This window comes from Schistocerca cancellata, chromosome 6 (genome assembly GCF_023864275.1).
Source record: "Schistocerca cancellata isolate TAMUIC-IGC-003103 chromosome 6, iqSchCanc2.1, whole genome shotgun sequence".
NCBI lineage: Eukaryota > Metazoa > Arthropoda > Insecta > Orthoptera > Acrididae > Schistocerca > Schistocerca cancellata.
The window spans coordinates 369,880,979-369,907,220 of NC_064631.1; the positions used below are offsets into that span (position 1 = coordinate 369,880,979).

The window sequence follows — 26,242 nt, forward strand, 5'->3', positions numbered from 1 at the left end:
AGGTCTCCACAGTACATCGATGTTGTCGCCAGTGGTCGGCGGAAGGTGCACGTGCCCGTCGACCTGGGACCGGACCGCAGCGACGCACGGATGCACGCCAAGACCGTAGGATCCTACGCAGTGCCGTAGGGGACCGCACCGCCACTTCCCAGCAAATTAGGGACACTGTTGCTCCTGGGGTATCGGCGAGGACCATTCGCAACCGTCTCCATGAAGCTGGGCTACGGTCCCGCACACCGTTAGGCCGTCTTCCGCTCACGCCCCAACATCGTGCAGCCCGCCTCCAGTGGTGTCGCGACAGGCGTGAATGGAGGGACGAATGGAGACGTGTCGTCTTCAGTGATGAGAGTCGCTTCTGCCTTGGTGCCAATGATGGTCGTATGCGTGTTTGGCGCCGTGCAGGTGAGCGCCACAATCAGGACTGCATACGACCGAGGCACACAGGGCCAACACCCGGCATCATGGTGTGGGGAGCGATCTCCTACACTGGCCGTACACCACTGGTGATCGTCGAGGGGACACTGAATAGTGCACGGTACATCCAAACCGTCATCGAACCCATCGTTCTACTATTCCTAGACCGGCAAGGGAACTTGCTGTTCCAACAGGACAATGCACGTCCCCATGTATCCCGTGCCACCCAACGTGCTCTAGAAGGTGTAAGTCAACTACCCTGGCCAGCAAGATCTCCGGATCTGTCCCCCATTGAGCATGTTTGGGACTGGATGAAGCGTCGTCTCACGCGGTCTGCACGTCCAGCACGAACGCTGGTCCAACTGAGGCGCCAGGTGGAAATGGCATGGCAAGCCGTTCCACAGGACTACATCCAGCATCTCTACGATCGTCTCCATGGGAGAATAGCAGCCTGCATTGCTGCGAAAGGTGGATATACACTGTACTAGTGCCGACATTGTGCATGCTCTGTTGCCTGTGTCTATGTGCCTGTGGTTCTGTCAGTGTGATCATGTGATGTATCTGACCCCAGGAATGTGTCAATAAAGTTTCCCCTTCCTGGGACAATGAATTCACGGTGTTCTTATTTCAATTTCCAGGAGTGTATGTGGTAAGTACAAAATCAATTGCTCTTTGGGTAACACACGTTGGGTATTACTGTTAAGAATTAAAAAAAAACAGAAATGTCCAATACAATTATTGTAACTCATATTTGTCTCTTCTCTGTATCAGAGTGAAGTGACTTCGCGCACTTATGACGATTTTAGTTTCCGTGGTCCTCAGAACATTATATTTTCATACACTTAACACTTAACGCTCCAGGCTCTCGACCAAATTACACAACTTAGACATATAATTGTGAAAAGAACTTCGTTTTATATCGCTCGGCAGTAATTAGTGTCTTGCGTTTAAATTTCCCCCTCAGTCGCAATGAGAAACGTGCGCGCAAGGTTTTGGAGTAATGCTAAGGAAGACGGCGCTGCAATTTAGTGATAAGTTCACCATCTCCAAGCGTTTCACGCTCGCGTGAGAATTCAGATACCCATTTTTCTTTCTTTTTCTACGCCATTTGGCTGGTTCGTCAAAAACACCACACTATGCACCCAAGATAATCCTGTCTGAATAACAAAGTTTTACATCGCATCTGTACCGTAACTAGTGTTATATCGAGTGAAGCCTGTCTGCCGATTATTAGCGGGAAAAACAATTACCCAGCATTCATTGGATTGACACGCTATGCTCGTTCCCTAGTGCTCTCCTCTCCCGTTTACGCACTTGGTCACCGGCACAAGCGAACAGTAGCGAACACTGGTGAACTGTCGCTGAATGGTCGTTCGCTTGTGTTCGCTTTTCTTCGGTCCGGTGTAAGGAGGCTCGCCAGACAGCTGTGGGTAGCGTCGCTGTGGCTACCACCCGCCGTTTGAGGCGTTGTCTGGGCAACGGCGCCGCCTTCCTGCCATGGCTTTCGTCGTCGACGTCGTCTCTGAAGACTCCTTCTATGAGAACCTCACTCTGGGTCTCATTCGCCTGCTGGGTAAGTCTCTACCACAGTTATGCACAATCAACTCGTCTTCTTTCACCCAATAATACGAATATTCATGAACGTTTCGTTCCTTTTTAATCTAGTCCATGTCACAAGATTTTCGTTCTGTCGTAGTAACATGGCGTTTAATTTACTCATTGAATTATGTGCTCTGAATGGAAGAGAACCGTAACTGTTTCTTTGTCTGGGTTCGACAGTTCTTTTAAATTTATTACAGGTTTGTAATTTTACGAGTGCTGTGGTCGCGTGACCAAACATTGCAGTGTAGTTCAATGCCACCGTAAGCGCCACTGTCCCCTGCTTTAGTTTAAATTTGCAACCACTACAAAAAGCCAGTAGTGTGCCACAGGAGAAGTAAGCACCTATTTCGTACAAAGGCTGTACTTCGTTCGTTTTATTACAAGCTTCTATTTCAAAATGGACAGTAATGTTATTCTTTATTCAATGCTACTTTTTCGTGACTTTTCTTGTCTGTGTATTTTACGAGAGTTGGGTCGCACGTCAGATGTTAGCCTAATAGTGCACAGTAGTTCAGCCAGCTACGACAATACTTGTAATGTTTGTTCTTTAGACTGTCAAATCAAACAGCTTTAGATAATTTTAGTTCTTCCCGCTTAATTACGTCTATATTCTGTTACCAGAAGTATCTGTACACCACTATGTAATACGGAATTGACCACTAGCTGTCTCGATAGGCGGTCAGACAGTATAAAAGGAGGATGGGAGTATTTTGTTGTCAGTAGAGAAGCAGGAACAGCAGAACGAGTTGGTCAGGATAGCTCAGTGACTGCGAACGTGGACTGGTCATTGGATGTCATATGATTAACAGATCCATCAGGGACATTTCGGCCCTTCTAAATCTGCCCAGGTCGACTGTTGGAGATGTGACTGTGAAGTGGAAACGCTAATGCCTAACCACAGATTAAACAAGAACAGGCAGACCTCATGTACTGAGGATCAGGGATTGTCGAGTACTGAGGAAGATAGTTGAAAATAATCGCATGAATTCAGTGGAAGGAAATATCCATTATTTCCAAAGCGCTGCCAGAAGTTCAGCTAGCACAATGACTATGCGTAGGGAGCTAAGAAGGAGGTAAAGTGGTCGAGCAGCTCCTCATAAGCCACATATTTCTTTAGTCAGTGCTAAACAACGCTTGAGGTGGTGCAAACAGCGACGCCACTGGACAATGGATGACGGGAAACGAGTGGCTAGGAGTGACGTATGACGCTATATCTATGGCAATCTGATGGAATGGTTCCGGGTTTGGCGAACGGCTTGAGAACGCTACCTGCCGCCATGTTTAGTGCCAACAGTGAAGTAAGGAGGAGGCGATGTCGCTGTGTGGAGGTGTTTTTCATATTTGTGCTTAATGCCAAATGAGGAAGGATATGAACAAATGGTTCAAATGGCTCTGAGCACTATGGGACTTAACTTCTGAGGTCATCATTCCCCTGGAACTTAGAACTACTTAAACCTAACTAACGTAAGGACATCAGACACATCCATGCCCGAGGCAGGATTCGAACCTGCTACCGGGATATGAACACATTTACATCATTGAGTACTGTATTAGCATGGCAAAGCGCCTTGTCATAATAACAGCAACTGTAAGGCAGTAGTGTGAGGGCAATAAATTTCCTGTAATGGACTGGGTAGCCCACAGACCCAGCCTGAACCCAATGGAACACCTTTGGGACGAGTTAGAACGTCGTCCTCCACACCCCAACGTCCAGCATCACTACCTCCTCTGGTTTCGGCTGTTGAGGAAGAACTGCCTGCTATTCCTCCGCAGGCATTCAGACACCCAAATGAAAATATCTCCAGAAGAGTTCACGCCGTCAGAAACACGAAGGATGGTCACTCACTACATTGATATCCACTGGTTCAAATGGCTCTGAGCAGTATGAGACTTAACATCTGAGGTCATCAGTCCCCTTGAACTTAGAACTACTTAAACCTAACTAACCTAAGGACATCACACACAGCCATGCCCGAGGCAGGATTCGAACCTGAGACCGTAGCGGTCGCGCGGTTCCAAACTGAAGTGCCTAGAACCGCTCGGCCACTCCGGCCGACAATATCCACTGGTATGTCTCCGAATGCTTCTGATTGGATATTACACTGAAGAGCCACAAAAATTGGTACACCTGCCTAATATCGTGTAGGGCTCCCACGAGCACACAGAAGTGCCGCAACGAGACGTGGCATGGACTCTACTAAGTGTGAAGTAGTGCTGGAGGGAATTGACACCATGAATACTGCAGGGCTATCGATAAATCCGTAAGAGTACGAGGGGGTGGAAAGCTCTTCTAAACACCACGTTGCGAGGCATCCCAGATTTGCTCAATAATGTTCATGTCTGGGGAGTTTGGTGGCCAGCGGAAGTGTTTAAACTCAGAAGAATGTTCCTGGAGCCACTCTGTAACAATTCTGGACGTGTGGGATGTCGCATTGTCCTGCTGGAATTGCCCACGTCCGTCTGAATGCACAATGGACATGAATGGATGTAGGTGATCGGACAGGATGCTTACATACGTGTCACTTGCCAGAGTCGTATCTAGACGTGTCAGCCGTCCAAAATCATTCTAACTACACACGGCCCATACCGCTTCAGTGCCTGCACCAGTTTCAACAGCTCCCTGCTGACATGCAGGGTCCATGGATTCATGAGGTTGTCTCTATACCCGTATACATCCATCTGCTCGATACAATTTGAAACGAGACTCGTTCTACCAGGCAACATGTTTCCAGTCATCAACAGTCCAAAGTTGGTGTTTAGGGGCCCAGACGAGGCGTAAAGCTTTGTGCTGTGCAGTCATCAAGAGTATGCGAGTGGGCCTTCGGCTCTGAAAGCCCATATCGATGATGTTCCGTCGAATGGTTCGCACGCTGTCACTTGTTGGTGGCCCAGCATTGAAATCTGTAGCTATATGCGGAAGAGTTCCACTTCTGTCACATTGAACAATTGTCTTCAGTCGTCGATGGTCCCGTTCTTGCAGGATCTTTTTCCAGCCGCAGCGATGTCGGAGATTTGATGTTTTGCCGGATTCCTGATATTCACGGTCGTACGGGAAATGGTCTCTCGGGAAAATCTCCACTTCATCGCTACCTCAGAGATACTGTGTCCCATCACTCGTGCGCCGATTGTAACACCATGTTCAAACTCACTTAAATCTCGTTAACCCGACATTGTAGCAGCAGTAACCGATCTAACAACTGCGCCAGACACTTGTTGTCTTATATAGGCGTTGCCGACCGCAACGCCGTATTCTGCCTGTTACATACCTCTTTATTTGAGTACGCATGCTTGTACCAGTTTCTTTGGCGCTTCAGTGTATGTTAATAGTGAAGGATGTATAGGGACTTCCCATGTCATTGCGGATGTTGAGGAAACTGGCCAACCACAGTTTGTAAACGATGTGATACTTAGAAGCTGCACCGGTCACGGCCAACGGAATTAAGGCTGCTGTGCTTTTCTGCGGCGGTGATGAGGTATCTGAGGCGACGGCTGTGGCACACGTTTCATGCCATCGGCGTCAAGGGTCCCTGGGGCCATTGTGACTGGCTGGTTAACTCTTCGTCAGACGAGGACGAATGGTGGACAGTGACGGTTGCGAATCTCTAGGAGGAGAGAGGCTTTGGGTGCTCTATATAGAGCTCTATCATCTAGTGAGCAAGATGTATGAGACAGGCGCAGTACCATCACCCTTCAAGAAAAATATAGTAATTCCAATCCCAAAGAATGCAAGTGCTGGCAGGGGTGAAAATTACCGAACTATCAGTTTAATAAGTCACGGCTGCAAAATGCTAATACGAAATCTTTACGGACGAATGGGAAAATTGGTAGAAGCCGACCTTGGGGAAGATCAGTTCGGATTCCGTAGAAATGTAGGAACACGCGAGGCAATACTGACCCTACGACTTATCTTAGAAGATAGATTGAGGAAAGGTAAACCTACGTTTCTAGCATTCATAGACTTAGAGAAAGTTTTTGAAAATATTGACTGGAATACTCTCTTTCAAAAAGTCAAGGTGGCATAGGTAAATACAGAGAGCGGAAGTCTATTTACAATTTGAACAGAAACCAGATGGCAGTTATAATAATCGAGGGACATGAAAGAGAAGCAGTGGTTGAGAAGGGAGTGAGACAGGGTGGTAGCCTATTCCTGATGTTATTCAATCTGCATATTGAGCAAGCAGTAAAGGAAAAACAAGAAAAATTCGGAGCAGGTATTAAAATTCATGAAGAAGAAATAAAAACTTTGAGGTTGGCCGACGACAGTGTAATTCTGTCAGAGACAGCAAAGGACCTGGGAAGAGCAGTTGAACGGAATGGACAGTGTCTTGAAAGGAGAATATAAGATGAACATCAACAAAAGCACACCGAGGATAATGGGATATAGTCCAATTAAATCAGGTGATGCTAAGAGAATCAGATTAGGAAGTGAGACACTTAAGTAGTGGATGAGTTTTGCTATTTGGGGAGCAAAATAACTGATGGTTGTCGAAGTAGGGTGGATATAAAATGTAGACTGGCTATGGCAAGGAAAGCGTTTTTGAAGTAGAGAAATTTGTTAACATCGAGTGTAGATTTAAGTGTTAGGAAGTCTTTTTTGGAAGTATTTGTACGGGGTGTATCCATGTATGGAAGTCAAACATGGACGATAAATAGTTTAGACAAGAAGAGGGATTTGATAACGTGGCGCGACAGAAGAATGCTGAAGATTAGATGGGCAGATCTCAATTAGGAGGTACTGAATAGGATTGGGGAGAAGAGGAATCTATGGCACAAATTGACTACAACAAGGTATCGGTGGGTAGGACACATTCTTAGGCGTCAAGGGATCACCAGCTTAATATTGGAAGGAAGCGTGGACGGTAAAATCGTAGAGGAAGACCAAGAGATGAATACGATAAGCAGATTCATAAGAGATGAAGACGCTTGCACAGGATAGAGTAGCATGGAGATGTGCATCAAACCAGTCTCTGGACTACAGACCACAACAATACAAGGACGTCGTAGCAATGGCGCTCATGTTCTCCATTAGCAGGGGACCCCTTAATGGAAGCACTGGAAGAAACGGCACTTCATTTTGCGTACCCAGGGTCTAAGCTAGAGAGTAGGATAGATTATCTTAGTACTGCGGTGAAGGCTGAAATAATTTTGAGATTTCATGGTAAGTAACTACATGTTAATATCCATCAGGTGTTCTTACTTTCTCCAAACTGATACTGGGTTGACAATTCTATTATCTGGAGTGGCGAGATTCTAATTGGGCATGGGAAGATTATTTTCTGTGGGAAAAGGAGGGGGGGAGGGAAGGGGGTCAGGCCGCTGCAGCCACACCTTCCACAGCAGAAAAAATCTTATTTACAAAGCAGCTGCTCTGTTGACAATACTTTTGTCATCTAGACTCATGAGGGAGACGGCGGCACCACCAGTGTCTCAACGCACAGCACTAAGGAGTTCTGTTTCCAGTGGAAATAGGAAAGAACGGTGTGCTGCCTATTCAGACGTACAAGTGTACATACACTTTGGTACATGGTCTACTGGAAGTTCACCAGTATCGACAGATACTTGCACGCTATACCTCACTACTACTGACACCAGAAAAAGTCTGTTTTACGAAGTTCTACTAGGAGGACTTACCGAATCTGCGATGCAGTTAGCTTTGCTAACGGAGAGTACGAAGAAGTACTCAGTAAAATCTTGTCTACTAAGAACAAGACGTCTACCTCCGTAGCTGTCTCTAACTGCCATGCGGAAGCAGGGGCTCGATTCCTGGTGCTATCAGGGATTTTTCTTTGGTTGGCAGGCTGGAGCAGAATGCACTCAGAATGGTGAGGTCACTTTAGGAGCTACAGAATGAGAAGTATCGATTCTGAGGTCTGGGAAGCTAACAACGTCTCGATAGCAGTGTGATGGCTGCATGCCCCTATATACTGTATCCAGATGACGCTTTTGGCATAGAATGACACTGCGGCCGGTCAGCATCGCACCCTCCTCTGGGGAGTTGGAAGGACCACGCACAGCATTTCTGCCACACCTACACCAAACATATGCGGGAAATTCTCCGACGAATTGGCATTAAACTAATTAATGGGAGCAACAACGACGTTAGGTAACTGTTGGCGTCAACCAGCACGCCGTAGAAACGCTACACGCGTCGGGAGATAACGGAGTCACCTGCTGGTGCGGAATGGTTTACATTGGAGAGACGTGGCGACCTATCAGGACGTAAAGAGAACGAGCGTTACATATAACTCGAACAACATGATAAATTAGTAGTGGAAGAGCACCAAAATGAATGTGGTGAATATGTACACACCTAGTAGGTTCACTTGCTAGTTAGGCAGCCACTTACCCTGAAAAGGAAAGTACGAGAGGCGACCGGGATAGTCAAGTGGCTCACAGTAGTGAATCACTATGATGCAAAAAGGCTCGTCTCGGCTGCCAGCAATAGGCGACATACGGACATACGGGCTCGCGTGACTGCTCCTCGCGTGTCCGGGAACACTTTCGTGGGAGACACACAACCTACTGACCTATCCTAGCCAAAGATTTATATAGAGGAAATATGACAGTCATTTTCCTCTCCGCTTGCAACCGTCTACATTCCATGACGAGCTGAAGTCGCGTCACATGACGCTTCCGACCATATTGGGTTTTCATGTTACGCATGTAGTTTAGATTGTACGAGTATTATGTTATTTTGGAAGTTTCCAGTGAAATGATGTCACAGTTTTGTGCTTTCAGCTGTACCTTTCGAGACCAGAAGGAAAGGATACTTTATACGATTCCTGCTGAAGGGAAACATGCAGCAACAATTTTTTTTAAGGTTCAGAATTCGCCGACGGATATATCATCTAACATAGAGCTGCAGTGTTTTAACTTGAACAAATTAGTGACCAAAATTGCTGCATAATGAAGTGAGGTTAAATAAATGACGTAGCGAAGCTTTTTATTTGTTTGCTAAATGATTGAATCACTCAAGTAAAAAACGACATATAACTGAGCCAACACATTTTATTTTCGTTTGATTTAATTTCGTAGTTAATGTTAAATTCTTGAAGGTGAGCGCATGCTTCATTTTTCTTATTCGTTTACTTGCGTTTAGTGTATCGCGTCAATAAACAAAGAAATAAAAGAAGTAAGAGAGGCACAAGAGAGATCGAAATGTTATCGGACGGCACAGTCGATTTTTTTAATCCTCAGTACTTCGCAGCTGTTTCTACTCTAGAATAAATAATTTCAAACGCAAATATTAGATTCGATATGTGCGGCAACGATGTTTATTACAATTCTTGCAGAAAGTTGAGATACGCATATGTGGGCTGTTGCCTTTCAAACAACGATACTGTGAATGCTTCAGGTTCGGCTCATTCATCTGTATGGGAGACACTGCACTGTTCTTTTCATATCCATTATCCCACATGCACTTATGTTTTCCTCTCTACTTAGTAAAATTCCTTGACTAAAATACGACAATGTTGTCAGGCATATGCTGTTATTTTTTCTCGGTATTAAATGAGTTCAAATGGCTCTAAGTAGTATGAGACTTAAGATCTGAGGTCATCAATCCCCTAAACTTAGAACTACTTAAACCTAAGGACATCACACACATCCATGCCCGAGGCAGGATTCGAACCTGCGACCGTAGCAGCTACGTGGTTCCGGACTGAAGTGCCTAGAACCGCTCGGCCACAACGACCGGCTATTAAACGAGAGCTTAAGAAACGACTGTAAGAAAAACATTAAATGGAAAGAAACTTTTCATCCGATCTCATTCTGCTGCTGGATAAGCACGGTTCCTTAATAGTAAATGATTTCTATTTGATAGTTTATTTTAAATTTCGTTTAAGGCAACTGCTCCAGAATTCTGTTGTGTGTGCTTCAGCTTTGATTTTTCCTTGTAAAAACGATTTTTTCCACATTAATATTGATTATGTTTTTCTGCGGCTTTAGCTGAAGATTCCAAATGATTAGATTAAATTACTTACGATAATTCTAGGTATTTGAGCTAGCCGACATAACACTAACCGTTAAGTCTATCCCCGTCGCTATTAATAAATTACAGAAACACGAAAACAGTCCAATAAATATTTTTCTACACGTTTTGCCTACATTTTTTGCAGTTGAGTGTCGAGAAGTTCAGTTTTAAGCTAATGCTCTATATTTGCAAAGCATGAGGTTTTTGAGCGCGCGTCTGTAATAAAAACAGTTAAATGTACACTGTCTGATCAAAAGTATCCGAACAACCTGCTAACGCAGAATTGGCCACCAGATATCACGAAATGCTGACCCGCCAATTTAAAAGTAGGTGGGGAACTCTGTTTTGTCAGTAGACAAACAATAACAGCATGATGGCTCGGTCAGGAGAGCATAGAGACTTCGAACGTGGACTAGTCAATAAATGTCCCCTGGGTAACAAATCCATCAGGGACATTTCAACCCTTCTCAAGCGCCCCATGTCGACCGTCAGTGTTGGTAATTGCGAAGTGGAAACGCGAACGAACTACGACAGCCAAACCACGACCAGACAGGCCTCACTTACTGACGGACGGGGACCATCTAGCATTGCGGACGGTGGTTGCAAGAAATCGCGTCAAATCAGCGGAAGGAATCCTCGTGAGTTCCGAAGTGCTACTCCCCACCTACCAAAATGACTGTGTGCAGCGAGATAAAACGATTTCGGTACCATGATCGAGCATCTCCTCAGAAACCACGCTTTCTAGAGTCAGTGCTAAGCGACGCTTGAGGTGGTGTAATGAGCGACACAACTGGACAGTGGATTACTGGAAACGAGTGATTGAGAGTGACGAACCACTCAACACGCTGTGGTAATCCGATGGAAGGGTTTGGGTTTGGCGAATGTTTGGTGCGTTAGCTGCCATCCTGTGTCATGCCAACAGTGGGTCAAGGAGGAGGTAGTCTTATGTTATGGAGGTATTTTCTAGGTTAGAGCGTGGTACCTTATTGCACTGAAGGTAACGCAAAATAGGGAAGAATCTGTGTACATTTTACAGTATTGGGTACGGCGTGCAATAGGGGACGGTTCGGAGACGATTACTGTTCGTATCAGCACGTCAATGCACTCTGTCTTAAAGCAGCATCTGTGAGGCAGTGGTTTGTGGAGAATAACGTTCCTGAAATGACTGACCTGCCCAGAATCCCAACCTTAATCGAATGGAAGACCTGTGAGATGAGTTAGAACGCGACTTCGATCCAAACTGCTGCGCCCAACGTCACTAATTTCTCCGGTTGCAGCTCTTGAGGAAGAATGGGGTGTCATTCCTCCACAGCCATTTAGACTCCTCATTGAAAGTGACCTCAGCAGAGTTCAAGCCGCCATAAAGGTGAAATGTGGACACAACCCATATTTATGTCTACTAATAGGTGTCAGGATACATTTGATTAGGTAATCAATAGATACAGAATAGAGATAGAGTCATCTTATGGTGCGTGGTGAAGGGTGCTTGTGGTATCAGTATCATTCCTCCCCTTGACTGTTCCACTACAGTGGTGCGTGGGAAGAACGACATCGACGAACCTCCGTATGAGCAGTAATGTCTTTGATTTTCTCGTCATAGATCAATTTGAAGGATGTGTGTGCGAGGAAGTAAATTGTTGCCCAGCTATTCTTGGTATGTGCGCTCTCAAAAATTGATTACTAACATGTACGTAAAAATGGCGTGTGGCACCACAGTTTGCTGCATGTTCTTTCAGTTGGACGCCACTTCGGCGACTTGCATTTTCTTGAAAGCAACAGCACCAGATTTTCCCTGAATGGTCACCCAACCAACTATTAGCTGGGCTAAAGGTGCTTAACTCCAGTGATCAGGCGAGAACCAATGTGGCAAGGCCGTTGGCAACCTGTCCGTGATGGACTGCATCTGCGAATGAAGTTTATTGAGGATCTCCATAATGCTCTCACGCCGTCTAAATGACCCCACGTTGACAAACGCTTCTCTTCGTCCGTCACAGAAATGTATTGTAAGCCATTTGTTTCACAGATTAATTGCATTTCCTTAAAATTCTCCCATAGTATCTCAGCCTGGCATACGATTTTCCTATAATTTGTTTTATGTGATGATCATTCCACTTTAGATCACCCCAAATGGTTCCTCGCCGGCCGCTGTGGCCGAGCGGTTTTAGGTGCTTCAATCCGGAACTGCGCTGCTGCTACGGTCGCAGGTTCGAATCCTGCCTCGGGCATGGATGTGTGCGATGTCCTTAAGTTAGTTAGGTCTAAGTAATTATAAGTGTAGGTGACTGATGACCTCAGATGTAAAGTCCCATAGTGCTTAGAGCAATTTGAACCATTTTGATGGTTCCTCTTAGGTAGTCTATGGTAATTAGTGTTCTGTGATGATTTGTCCACATCTTTTTTTCTAATACTACATGTGTGTATTGTGTGTGGAGAGTAGTGTAATGTTTGTGTTGTATGATGACGATGAGAGAAGGGAGAGGGTGAAACCTGGTGCTGACACACAGCCTACTCCTAGCAAATAGAACCAAAGGGGCCGCCAAGCTTAACATGCCCATCCGACAGATGGATCATCATCAACAGTGTCACATCCGTAACTTCATGAGACACTGCAGATTGGTTTGGTATTTAAACCAGGACTCTGGCGCAAAGTCTGGTGATCAGGAACTTTATACCACCATCTCTCCTCCCCTTACCGGCCAAATACTGGCAGAGAAATTTTTTCCCACCCCCTGGATTCGAACTGGCTTACCCACGGGTCGAGTACCACCGCACAAGCATGCATTAGCGACCTCTGCCACTGGTCCGGTTATGGGAAGAGTCAGTATTATATCTTGACACATGTACCGTATACTGGAAATTGATGTATCATTTTGTTGCCGGGCAGAGTCGCGGCCCGGGGTGAAGGATGTGTCGCTGGAGCGCCGGCTGCCGTGCGAGCGCGCGCTGCTGGGCGCCTGGGAGCAGCGACACTGCTGCGCCCTGCCGGCGGACCTCAGGCACTTCTACGCCTCTACCGACGGCTTCCTGCTCACCTGGAGCTACGAGTACGCAGGTCAGTACGTCTGCTCCAGTACTGCCCGAATGTGGGGGATTCTATCACCTTCTAGTCTGTTTCAAAGTAAAAGTCAAAGGCAGTCATGTACGTGCCGTTGGGTCTGCGAGAGTTATTTCCCAGCCAAATGAAAAGCTAAACTTTGGCAGAAGGGGAACGTGCTTCCAGGAACTGCACTAAGGTAAATTTATAAAAATCTATACCTTAAATGGATTAAAAAATTCTATTGATTTCATCATGTGATATGTGTAAAATCCACAAAGGTAAAGAGATAAGACGCATGCAGAAATATATGCAGTCACTTGTTAAACATGGTGAACATTAATAAAACTGAAAACTGTAAGGACAGATTTCCTGACTGGAAATGCAGGAAAAAGAGCCCATAAACATGTGTTCAGAAATGGACGGCATGTGTGCAACAACAAATCATCCAGGAACACAGTATGGAGCTGCATTACATGCACGTCACAACATGTTGAAATTGGCCTCCATGGGACTGCACGTGATAGGGATAGTAACGGTTGTCAAGCGGGATACACATAACTGTACTTTGGCTTACACCATGCTGGTGGGCCGCTTGCCTGAAGTTTGTAATAGGGTTCATCTCAATATCCTGTAGAACCTGGTTTTCCAGGTTCTACAGGTGAACGCACAGCCTGCCACATCCCTGCACATTCGTCTGTCTGAAAGGACTCTTGATCACACTAACGTCCAAATAGACCTTGAAATGTTGTGTCAAGTGGTTGGTGCCTGTTAGGGCACTTGTTTTGGCATAGCCGTGCTGCCTGTCGTACATTTCCATCTGCCTGGCCGTACACAAACGCCATCTCAACTTTTTCCTGACCTGAGTACTGGACCATTCTGCTTCTTATAGTACACTGCATCAGTCACACAGCCTGTAACACACCAGGAACTCAAGGCACATGGTCAGAAGAACTGTCATTCTTTTGTGACATATACCATGGCAACGATGCATTTCCAGACACATATTCATAGGACTTTGTTTCTTCCATTTCCAGTTAGGAATCCACCCCTGCAGTTAGTCGGTTTTATTAATGTTCACCTTGTATACAGTACCTCATATTATGCACTGTGGCAGATGCCTTACATGTTATATAAGTATATTTCTTGTTACAACAGAGTGTAGACATGACATTCTGAGAGATGTATATCATAATAGTACTATATATATACTCAGTACACATTTTTATAATATCCACAGTTTTAACCAGTGATAAAGACTCGTTTTCTTGAATTATCTCCTGACAGGTTAGTCTGTTGATATGGCGAGACTGTATCCTTGAGGATGATGTGTCGCTACAGAAACTTTATATTTGACAACTGTGTACATATGACACTAGTTTGTCGACAACTTCTCAGATATGTTGTGTAAATGTAGTGAATTAACGGTTGCTGATAAGTGTGCTGTTTAACTGTGACGAAATATTCATTCTGTGCGCAGGTGGATGTGATTTCTACACTGGTGTCCAAAATTAAAGCAACAAACCGAAATTTTGCAATGTTTTGGAAAATTGGAAGTTTGTGGTAAGATCTTATGGGATCAAACTGCTGAGGTCATCGGTCCCTAAGCGTACATACTACTTAGTCTAACTTAAACTAACACACACACCCATGCCCGAGGGAGGACTCGAACCTCCGACGGAGGGAGCCGCGCGGACCGTGACAGGGCGCTTAGAATGGGCGACTACCGCGCGCGGCCTGCAATGTTTTGCCAAAAAACAGTATAAACAGGTGATAGTAAGTAAAAACAATGTAAAGAATACAAAATGTGAACAACTGCAACATGCATGATGGTAGACAAAAATGTTCTTCGTTTTTTCCAACTTAACGGATTTGCACACACATACCGGCAATTAGTTAATGTGCTCAATCTTGGGTGTGACCACCTCTGGCAGCAGTACAGGCCTGAGAACAACAGGGGACGCTGTGAATGATGTCATCAATCTCACGTTGTGGCAATGACGCCCATTCTGCCTGCAGAGTTGCTAGAAAGTCTTAGAGAGACTACCTACATAGTGAAACACAGATATGCTCTATGGGATTCATATCGAGGGAACGAGCAGCTCACGTCATGTGTGCAATATCTGTTCTTTCCAAGAAACCACCTGTGCTCTACAAGGTCGTCTCTCAGTACGAAGTCCGGGCTCACGCCACCTCGCAACAACTGCACGTGATGTCCCGAGTTTTCGTCACGATAGCTGACTGCAGTTGAACCTTGCTGATTCACCCCTAGAATTTCGAGAAGAGGTGTTCGAGTGGTCAACATACACTCTGTGATCAAAATTATCCGGACACCCGGCTGAAAATGAATTATAAGTTTGTAGTGCCCTCCATCGGTAATGCTGGAATTCAATATGTGTTGGCCCATCCTTAATCTTGATGACAGCTTCCACTCTCGCAGGCATACGTTCAATCAGGTGCAGGAAGGTTTCTTGCGGAATGGCAGCCCATTCTTCACGGAGTGCTGCACTGAGGAGAGGTACCGATGTCGGTCGGTGAGGCCTGGCACGAAGTCGGCGTTCCAAAACATCCCAAAGGTATTCTATAGGATTCAAGTCAGGAATGTGTGCAGGCCAGTCTATTACAGGGATATTATTGTCGTGTAACCACTCCGCCAGAGGCCGTGCATTATGAACAGGTGCTCAATCGTGTTGAAAGATGCAGTCGACGTCCCCGAATTGCTCTTCAACAGTGGGAAGCAAGAACGTTCTTAAAACATCAATGTAGGCCTGTGCTGTGATAGTGCTACGCAAAACAACAAGGGGTGCAAGCCACCTCCATGAATAACACGACCACGCCATAACACCACCTTCTCTGAATTTTACTGTTGGCACTACACACACTGGCAGATGACGTTCACTGGGCATTCGCCATACCCACACCCTGCCATCGGATCGCCACATTGTGTGCTGTGATTTGTCACTCCACACAAAGTTTTTCCACTGTTCGACCGTCCAAGCGAGACGTCGTTTGGCGTTTACCGGCGTGATGTGTGTTTCAAATGGCTCTGAGCACTGTGGTACTTAACTTCTCACATCATCAGTCCTCTAGAACTTAGAACTACTTAAACCTAACTAACCCAAGGACAACGCACACATCCATGCCCGAGGCAGGATTCGAACCTGCGACCGTAACGGTCGCGCGGTTCCAGACTGTAGCGCCTAGAACCGCTCGGCCACTCCGGCCGGCCTTGATGTGTGGCTTGTGAACAGCTTCTCGACCATGAAATTCAAGTTTTCTCACCTCCCGCCTAACTATCATAGTATTTGCGGTGGATCCTGATGCAGTTTGGAATTCCAGTGTGATGTCTGGATAGATGTCTGCCTATTACGCATTATGACCCTCTTCAACTGTCAGCGGGTCCTATCAGTCAACAGACGAGGTCGGCCTGTACGTTTTTGAGCTGTACAAGTCCCTTCACGTTTCAGCTTCACTATTACATTAGAAACAAAGAACCTAAGGATGTTTAGGAGTGTGGAAATCTCACGTACAGACGTATGATACAAGTGACACCCAACCACCTGACCACGTTCGAAGTCCGTGAGTTCTGCGGAGTGACCCATTCTACTTTCTCACGATGTCTAATGGCTAGTGAGGTGGCTGATATGGAGTACCTGGCAGAAGGTGGCAGCAGAATGCACCTAATATGAATAATGTATGTTTTTGACGGTGTCCGGATACCTTTGATCACATAGTGTAATCCCTGCCCACAACATTTGGGACCCTCCTCAATATTGATCTCTTTCCATAATCTTTGGGTCCCGTAGTCGCGTTGCACGTTTCCTCCAGATGCTAATGCGTCGAGAATTACTCTCTAGACCAAATCGGGACTCATCCGTGAAAGGAGTATTGGCCCACTTTTCTCGTGTCGATTCCACTCTATACGTTCCCTTTCGTGAAGACACGTCAGAGGCACACATACATCAGGTTACCGACAGTAAAGGCCACCCTGTGAAGCCTTCTGTACACCGTTTTCCTCGATACAACACGTCCAGTGAATGCTGCGTGGTCAGATGCCAGTTGCTGTGCAGTACTAAGGCGGTACCGTCGAATCCTTATGGCCAAATAACAGCCCTCTCTTTTTGGTATCACACATGGTACTCCCTGCCCTGGACTTTGGGATACTGTTTCGCTATCTATAAATTGTCGCCACATTCGAGAAACAACAGAATGATTCACGTTAAGCATTCTGGTCACAGTAGCTTACGACTGTTCTGTTTCCATTCTTCTTATGTCTCTTCGCAGCTGAGGATCTGGTATGCTTTTTCTTTGTGCCGTACTGCACCGTATGTGACGGTATACACAGCGATTGAGGATGTGGGACCACCCAGTAAACTCTACCCCGTTTGATAGGTGCCCTGTCTTCATCATTGCTGTGGTTGTCCATTGACCAGAATGCCATACTCCGTGCAAAACACGACTGTACGGACATCTGCTGACATTTTATGTGATTATACTGTGAATTAGACACAATACGGGGAAATAGCGGTTTGTTGCATTTCTATTGGACACCACTGTATGCAGGACTGCCTGAATGGTAACGGACACGAGGCTGTGTGGCTTTCCCAAAAAGGGTTGCCATGCAAAATACACAGAGGTCATCCAACCTTTCCTGCAATTTATCATCGGGTTGCTGAGCAAGATGAGCAGCATCACAAATCATGAATCTAAGTAGACCATGATTTGCACGTGCTCCTGACTATGAAGAATGTATTCTTTACATTGTCGAAGAGGACCCAGCTATAAGCAAGTGATTCATTGCTGTGTCATGTAATGCTTCTCCCAGTATCACGTGAAGGAAACTTCACCAGAAGTTGATGCATACATATAGTGTGCACCACCGCCGATAGGAGAACTTTTTCTGGTGGGTTGCTGCACACACTTTTGAGTATGTTGTCTGAGGCAACTTTTGAAAGAGATGCAACAGAAAATTTTGTTGGCCTTTTTTTGTGGCTGGATGAAGATGCCCTGGTACATCTACGACAAATGCTAGCAACAATTCAACGTTTAAGTTTGGGCTAGAGTTGCAGAAGATTGTCTTACCGATATATCTTACAGGTGCTGTCTGCAAGGAGTTATTGGTAACAATCACCCAAACAAGCTACATGTCATACTCTTAGGAAATGGGCTGAAGCATGGAGGAACTCCAGCACATTTTAGTCCATCTGTTCAAAATGCACTGGTTGACATCTACTATTGCAGTCTGTGGAAGGTCAGGCTGTATGGGGGTGAGGCTGTGGGGGGTTGGTTGCTTGGGGCTGGCTGCAGGAGGGCTCACATGGGGGACATGTGGTGGGGGGCAGGCTGCAAAGGGCAGTCTGTTGGGGGGTGGAATGTGGGGAGCATACTGCAGGGAGGGGTGAGCTGAGGGGGCAGGCTTTGAGGGGGAAGGCTGTGTGGGGGCAGGCTGTGCAGAGCAACCAGAGGGGGGACAACTCACAGGGGTTCAGGCAGCAGGGGGGGGGGGGGACTGGCTGCAGCAGGCATAAGCAGGGGGGGGGTGGTCAGGGAAGGGTGCAGCAGGGGTGAGCCAGTAGTGGAGGCAGGATAGGGGGAGTTGAACACATGGAGGTGTCAGCTGTAGGGGGGCTGGCAATGGAAGGGCTGGCAGTGGGGCCCAGCAGAAGTAGGTCAGGCAGCATGGGAGGGCAGTAGATGCAGCCCAGCATAAGGGGCCTGCAGCAGGGGGGCAGACTGCGAGGAAGGTGGGCTTCAGGGAGCAAGCCGTATGGTGTGGACTGCAGGTGGTGGATGTGGGGGTCAGACAGAGGGGGTTGGGCTGAAGTGAATGGGGGGGGGCAGCCTTTGGGTGGGGGGCAGTTTTTTGACAGTGTGGTGTGGGGAGGAGGCAGGCTATGTGGGGGCAGGATACAATGTTGCAGACTGTAGGGGGGCAGGATGCATGAGTGCCAGTGGTTTTCAGGCTGTGCCATCTCTGTGGGGGAGTAGGCTATGTAGTGGCAGGCAGCAGTGGCCAGGCAGTTTGGCAGGCTGTGTGGGATCTGCTGGGAGATGGGTGGGCTGCATTGGGTGGGCTGTGAGATGTTGGGCTGTGGGGGAGGGTCTGTTTGCAGAGGGTTGGCTGCAAGGAGGTATGTTCTGTAAGAGGTGTGTGGCACGTTGCAAGGTAGGGAGGGTAGGATGCAGAAGCACTCTGCTGGGGGCAGACTGCAGGTGATGGGATGCAGGGGTCATGCTGAGGGGGTTCAGTCTGTAGTAGGGCTTGTTGAGGAGATGTGGGGATATGGTAGGTAGAGCTCTGGTGGGGCAGACTGCAGCATGACAAGGTGCAGTGGGGTGGGTTGCAGTGGGGTGGGGTGCGGCAGGTCAGGCTGTGACAGAGCAGGCTGCAACTGGGGGGTCTATGATGGGGTGGGCTGCAGTGAGGTAGGCTGGGGTGGAGGCTGGCTGTCATGGGGTGGCCTGCTGTATGGGGACTGTGGGGGGGGGGGGGGGGGGTGTTGCAGTGGTTGTGGTGGAATGGGATGTGGTGGGACATGGTTGGTGTTGAGCAGCAGGGTGCTTGAGGACAGACACTGCACTGAAATGCTCTTCATTCTGCTTGATGAAGTGAACTCCAATTGATGGGATGCTAGGTGTGGCCAGCGTAAGACTGGACTTTGAACTGGCCATAGAGTGGATACTGGATCAGTGCTGCTGGGAGCACATAACTGAGAGAAGCGAGGTAGTGCTGTTATGGTCGCTGTTTACGACAATGATTACGCCTCTGGTGGTGAGGCTGACACCACGTGGTACCATGGAGGCTGGTGGAGATTTGGTTGAAAACAACCCAGCATGTTTCTGGCAAGTCAGACTGTTTCCCTTTTTCTCTGCCTCATGATGGCTGGGTGTTGTGTGCTGTCCTTAGGTTAGTTAGGTTTAAGTAGTTCTAAGTTCTAGGGGACTGATGACCATAGATGTTAAGTCCCATAGTGCTCAGAGCCATTTGAACCATTTTGTTCCCCTTTGATCTCCAGAGGTTTTGTCTTTAGCAGGTTGGAGCTTAGGCAACCTGTGGTACATGACTGTGTGACTGGTGGCAAGCAGTAGTCACTAGCTACAGGACACAGCAGGATGGTATGGGATCTGTTCTATGGTGTATAAATTCTGTGAAACCATCTAAGACAATTGGTTTATGGAGCTGCTGCCATTCCTAATGCAGAGACACATAGGCACTGTTTCATGGGATCTGAGAAAACATCTGACGCCTTCCAGTAGTTTTTGGAAGTGTGCAAATTTCCATGTCATCCAAATACATGTAAAGGCAAGAATTGATGGCTTGGTATGTAATATGGGCGTTCACAGATTTTTAAATTAAGATAAATATAAGTGTGCGAAGTTAATAGCAGCTGCTGTGTAGCAGTTATACTTTTATCAACATATTTATACAGCATCAGCAGCCATCCATAATAATAATAATAATGATAATAATAATAATAAATCCCATGGAGGCCCGGGAAAAGAATAGGCCTCCGGTATGTTCTGCCAGTCGTAAAAGGCGACGAAAAGAACAAACCACTAATAGGGCTAACCCCCCTTTTAGTGTGATTACTTGGTTCAGGACAGAACTAAAGAAGACTCGGACAAGCGCGATCATGGTCAGGGACGACGCTTGAACCCTATGCCTGCCCACAATGGTAACAACACTGCTAGCCAACTGGAAAATGATTTAAATGCAAATAGGTGTGTTTTGCAGGACATGCTTCCTGCAACCACCCTAGAAGGAAAACAAAGACAGAGGATGAGAAGGTCAGATGAAGTTAATCGACACCTCATGTTCTGATATTACCAAGCAACAAACCTAGGAACCAACACAACTGGATACAGATCACAAGTATACACAAAATTTATTACCAGATACCCAGAATTAAAATTTTTAACAGAACAACGACTAGTTGATCAGATCCATGTAATAATAAAAAATAACAGGATACCCCAGTCAGAATTAGAAAACATCAAACAACAAGTACAACAAATACTGGAACAAAATAATGTGCAATTAGAAGAAGAAGAAAATACAGTAATGGACTCAAACATCCCAGAGAAAACAAACAAAGAACAAAATGCGTCAATTAAACAATCAGAGGAAAACGAAATCTTAAGACAGCCACCAGAACAAGCACAAATAGAACATGAAGTGACACACATGTTAGATATAGAAGAAAAATTTCAGTTGACATATATAGAATACAAAGACACAAATACAGACATTAGACCATTCTTGCATAGACCACCAAATAACCCACAAGTCGAAACAACAATAACAACTATCAACACAATCATACACAACAAAATAAATGAAAATACAACTATGGAATAGTTACAACTACTGGTTTATGTAGGAGCACTCACTACACTAAATATACACACTAGGCATAGATCAGAACCAACCAACACACAGAAGAAACCCACAAAACCAGCATGGGAACACAGGCTACAGATCAGAATAGAAAAACTGAGAAGAGACATCGGACAGCTAACACAATTTATAAGAAATGAAATATCAGACAAAAAACGAAAAAGGTTAGGTAAAATCTCACAACAAGAAGCAATAGAGCAATTAGATGAAAAGAAGCAGAAATTACAAGCATTGGCCAAACGACTTAGAAGATACAAAAAAAGTGAAAATAGAAGGAAACAAAACCAAACATTCAACACAAACCAAAAGAAATTTTACCAGACAATAGATAACACACACATTAAAATAGACAATCCACCAAACATAACAGACATGGAACACTTCTGGAGCAACATATGGTCAAACCCGGCACAACATAACAGACATGCACGGTGGATACAAGCAGAAACAGACTCATACAAGATGATACCACAAATGCCTGAAGTGATAATTTTGCAACATGAAGTCACCCGAGCAGTTAATTCTACGCACAATTGGAAAGCCCCTGGAAAAGATAAAATACCAAATTTCTGGCTAAAGAAGTTCACCTCAACCCATTCACATCTAACTAAATTATTTAACAGTTACATTGCAGACCCATACACATTCCCTGATACACTTACACATGGAATAACCTATCTGAAACCTAAAGATCGAGCAGACACAGCAAACCCAGCTAAATATCGCCCCATAACATGCCTACCAACAATCTACAAAATATTAACTTCAGTCATTACACAGAAATTAATGACACATACAACACAGAACAAAATTATAAATGAAGAACAAAAAGGCTGCTGCAAAGGAGCACGAGGATGTAAAGAGCTACTGATAATAGATACAGAGGTGACATATCAAGCTAAAACTAAACAAAGGTCGCTACACTACGCATACATTGATTACCAAAAAGCTTTTGATAGTGTACCCCACCCATGGTTACTACAGATATTGGAAATATACAAAGTAGATCCTAAATTGATACAGTTCCTAAACATAGTAATGAAAAACTGGGAAACCACACTTAATATCCAAACAAATTCAGATAATATCACATCACAGCCAGTACAGATTAAGCGTGGAATATACCAAGGAGACTCATTAAGTCCTTTCTGGTTCTGCCTTGCTCTGAACCCACTATCCAACATGCTAAATAATACAAATTATGGATATAATATTACTGGAACATGCCCACACAAAATCACACATTTGCTATACATGGATGATCTAAAACTACTGGCAGCAACCAATCAACAACTCAACCAATTACTAAAGATAACAGAAGTATTCAGCAATGATATAAATATGGCTTTTGGAACAGAAAAATGTAAGAAAAATAGCATAGTCAAGGGCAAACACACTAAACAAGAAGATTACATATTGGATAACCACAGTGACTCCATAGAAGCGATGGAAAAAACAGATGCCTATAAATATCTAGGATACAGACAAAAAATAGGAATAGATAATACAAATATTAAAGAAGAACTAAAAGAAAAATATAGACAAAGACTAACAAAAATACTGAAAACAGAATTGACAGCAAGAAACAAGACAAAAGCTATAAATACTTATGCTATACCAATATTGACCTACTCATTTGGAGTAGTGAAATGGAGTAACACAGACCCAGAAGCACTCAATACACTTACACGATCACAAGGCCACAAATATAGAATACATCACATACATTCAGCAACAGAAATATTCACATTAAGCAGAAAGGAAGGAGGAAGGGGATTCATTGACATAAAAAACCTACATTATGGACAGGTAGACAATTTAAGAAAATTCTTCCTAGAACGAGCAGAAACTAGTAAATACACAAAGCAATCATTCATATAAATACATTGGCTACACCACTGCAATTTCATAAACACCTCTACAACCCTTTAGATCACATAACATCAACAGATACGAAGAAAATAAATTGGAAAAAGAAAACGCTACATGGCAAGCACCCGTATCATCTAACACAGCCACACATCGATCAAGACGCATCCAACACATGGCTAAGAAAAGGCAATATATACAGTGAGACAGAAGGATTCATGATTGCAATACAGGATCAAACAATAAACACTAGATATTACAGCAAGCATATTATTAAAGATCCCAATACCACAACAGATAAATGCAGACTTTGTAAACACCAAATAGAAACAGTAGATCACATCACCAGCGGATGTACAATACTAGCAAATACAGAATACCCCAGAAGACATGACAATGTAGCAAAAATAATACATCAACAACTTGCCATAAAACATAAACTAATAAAACAACACGTTCCCACATACAAGTATGCACCACAAAATGTACCGGAGAATGATGAATACAAATTATACTGGAACAGAACCATTATAACAGATAAAACAACACCACATTAAAACCTGACATCATACTCACCAATAAAAAGATCGAACTATCCATACCCAATACAACAAATATACAGAAGAAAACAGGAGAAAAAATTGAAAAATACATCCAACTGGCTGAGGAAGTCAAGGATATGTGGCATCAGGATAAAGTTGACATTATACCGATTATACTATCAACTACAGGAGTCATACCGCACAATATCCACCAGTACATCGACGCAATACAGCTACATCCAAACGTATATATACAACTACAGAAATCCGTAATTATTGATACATGTTCAGTGACCCGAAAGTTCCTAAATGCAATGTAACATATACCATACAGTTAAAAGGAAGTCACGCTTGATGAAGGTCTGCGTCACTTTCCATTTTTAACCAGACCTAAGGTCTGAGAAAAATAGAAATAATAATAATAATAATAGTAATAGTAATAACAACATTAATAATAGTAAAAATTCGAAAAATAATAATTATAAGATGCAGAACTTGTCTGAAAAGAGGAAGAACTGTTTTTGTGGAATTTTGTTGTTTTGTACATAATTAAGTACAGTTTATAGCAAGAACGAAAAAAAATTTAAACTTTCGTTACTCTCTGTTTCGCATTTTTGTGTAAGTGGAAATTTTAGTACTCTTTTATTTTTTTCAGACAAATGTACAAGAACCTTAATTCATGAAGTAATTAACGAATTAACTTCCAGGCTGAAAATCAGGCATTCTTACATCGAACCCGCACAACAACTTACGCTTATTATAGGCTTGTTTTTTAAATGTTGCTTGTAGTCACACTTACTTGATTTCGTCACCTTGTCAGACATTGGATGTGGTCTGGGAGACCTTTGCGGTTAACTTTTCCTGGTAATTTTTTTTTCTGTTTGGACTAAATACAGGTTCAATAGAATTAATGCTGACACTGCACAGCAAAGCCAATTCCTGCACATTAAACAACCAGCCCCAAAGACAAACTGCTGATTGCGGAAATTATTAAATACAAGTAGTACTATCTAGCAACAAGGTCACTTGAGTAGAATACAAATGAGGCGTTGAGAGCCATAAGGGCCAAAAGCATACCATCTTCGACGCCACGTGTTTCAGTGAATATCAAAGAAATCAGAGGGACAGCTTTTCGTGAATGTTCAGATATACAGGGTGATTCAAAAAGAATACCACAACTTTAGGAATTTAAAACTCTGCAACGACAAAAGGCAGAGCTAAGCACTATCTGTCGGCGAATTAAGGGAGCTATAAAGTTTCATTTAGTTGTACATTTGTTCGCTTGAGGCGCTGTTGACTAGGCGTCAGCGTCAGTTGATGCTAAGATGGCGACCGCTCAACAGAAAGCTTTTTGTGTTATTGAGTACGGCAGAAGTGAATCGACGACAGTTGTTCAGCGTGCATTTCGAACGAAGTATGGTGTTAAACCTCCTGATAGGTGGTGTATTAAACGTTGGTATAAACAGTTTACAGAGAATGGGTGTTTGTGCAAAGGGAAAAGCTCTGGACGGCCGAGAACGGGTGATGAACTGCAACTGGACTACAGTATCTGGAGATGTTAGAGAATTGGCTGTTCCCTCAGCTCGAACAAGAAGCACAACAATTCATATTTCAGCAGGATGGAGCGCCACCACATTGGCACTTATCTGTCCGTAACTACCTGAATGTAAACTGCCCGAGGCGATGGATCGGCCGCCAGGCAGCCTGTGACAGAGCACTTCATCACTGGCCTCCAAGAAGCCCTGATCTTACCCCCTGCGATTTTTTCTTATGGGGGTATGTTAAGGATATGGTGTTTCGGCCACCTCTGCCAGCCACCATTGATGATTTGAAACGAGAAATAACAGCAGCTATCCAAACTGTTACGCCTGACATGCTATAGAGAGTGTGGAACAAGTTGGAGTATCGGGTTGATATTGCTTGAGTGTCTGGAGGGGGCCATATTGACCATCTCTGAACTTGTTTTTGAGTGAAAAAAAAACCTTTTTAAATACTCTTTGTAATGATGTATAACAGAAGGTTATATTATGTTTCTTTCATTAAATACACATTTTTGAAGTTGTGGTATTCTTTTTGAATCACCCTGTATATACAATGTGGGCCTACACTACACATAAACCTGACCCAGACGTCAGAAGCGTGAATATATGCTACAGTCTCACAATCAACGATGATGTGCTTAATGGTTCTCAGTGCCTAAAATGGGTTATTGTATGATAAAATACAAAACTTAATGTACTACATCTCATTCAGAATTCCACAAAATAGGTTTTTCTGTCAGTATAACTATAACATATGCTGAAGTCCAATCTAATTTTACCATATACTGAGTGAATTGGCACATCTGTGGTGTGTGCTACCACTTAGTGGTATTTATGCCTAACGAACCTGGATAGAAGTCTGCTGCAGTG

The 26,242-nt window shown here is 44.5% G+C and overlaps 1 protein-coding gene across 1 annotated transcript in view; it reads left to right on the top strand.

Moving 5' to 3' along the window:
• Positions 1-1,907: 1,907 nt before the first annotated feature.
• Positions 1,908-26,242, top strand: part of LOC126088331 (tubulin polyglutamylase complex subunit 2) — a 140,166-nt gene continuing 115,831 nt past the window's right edge. The window contains exons 1-2 of the mRNA XM_049906464.1: positions 1,908-1,987; positions 12,873-13,040. Coding sequence (XP_049762421.1) covers positions 1,912-1,987; positions 12,873-13,040 — 244 coding nt within the window. The 5' untranslated portion in view covers positions 1,908-1,911. The remainder of the gene's footprint in view (positions 1,988-12,872; positions 13,041-26,242) is intronic.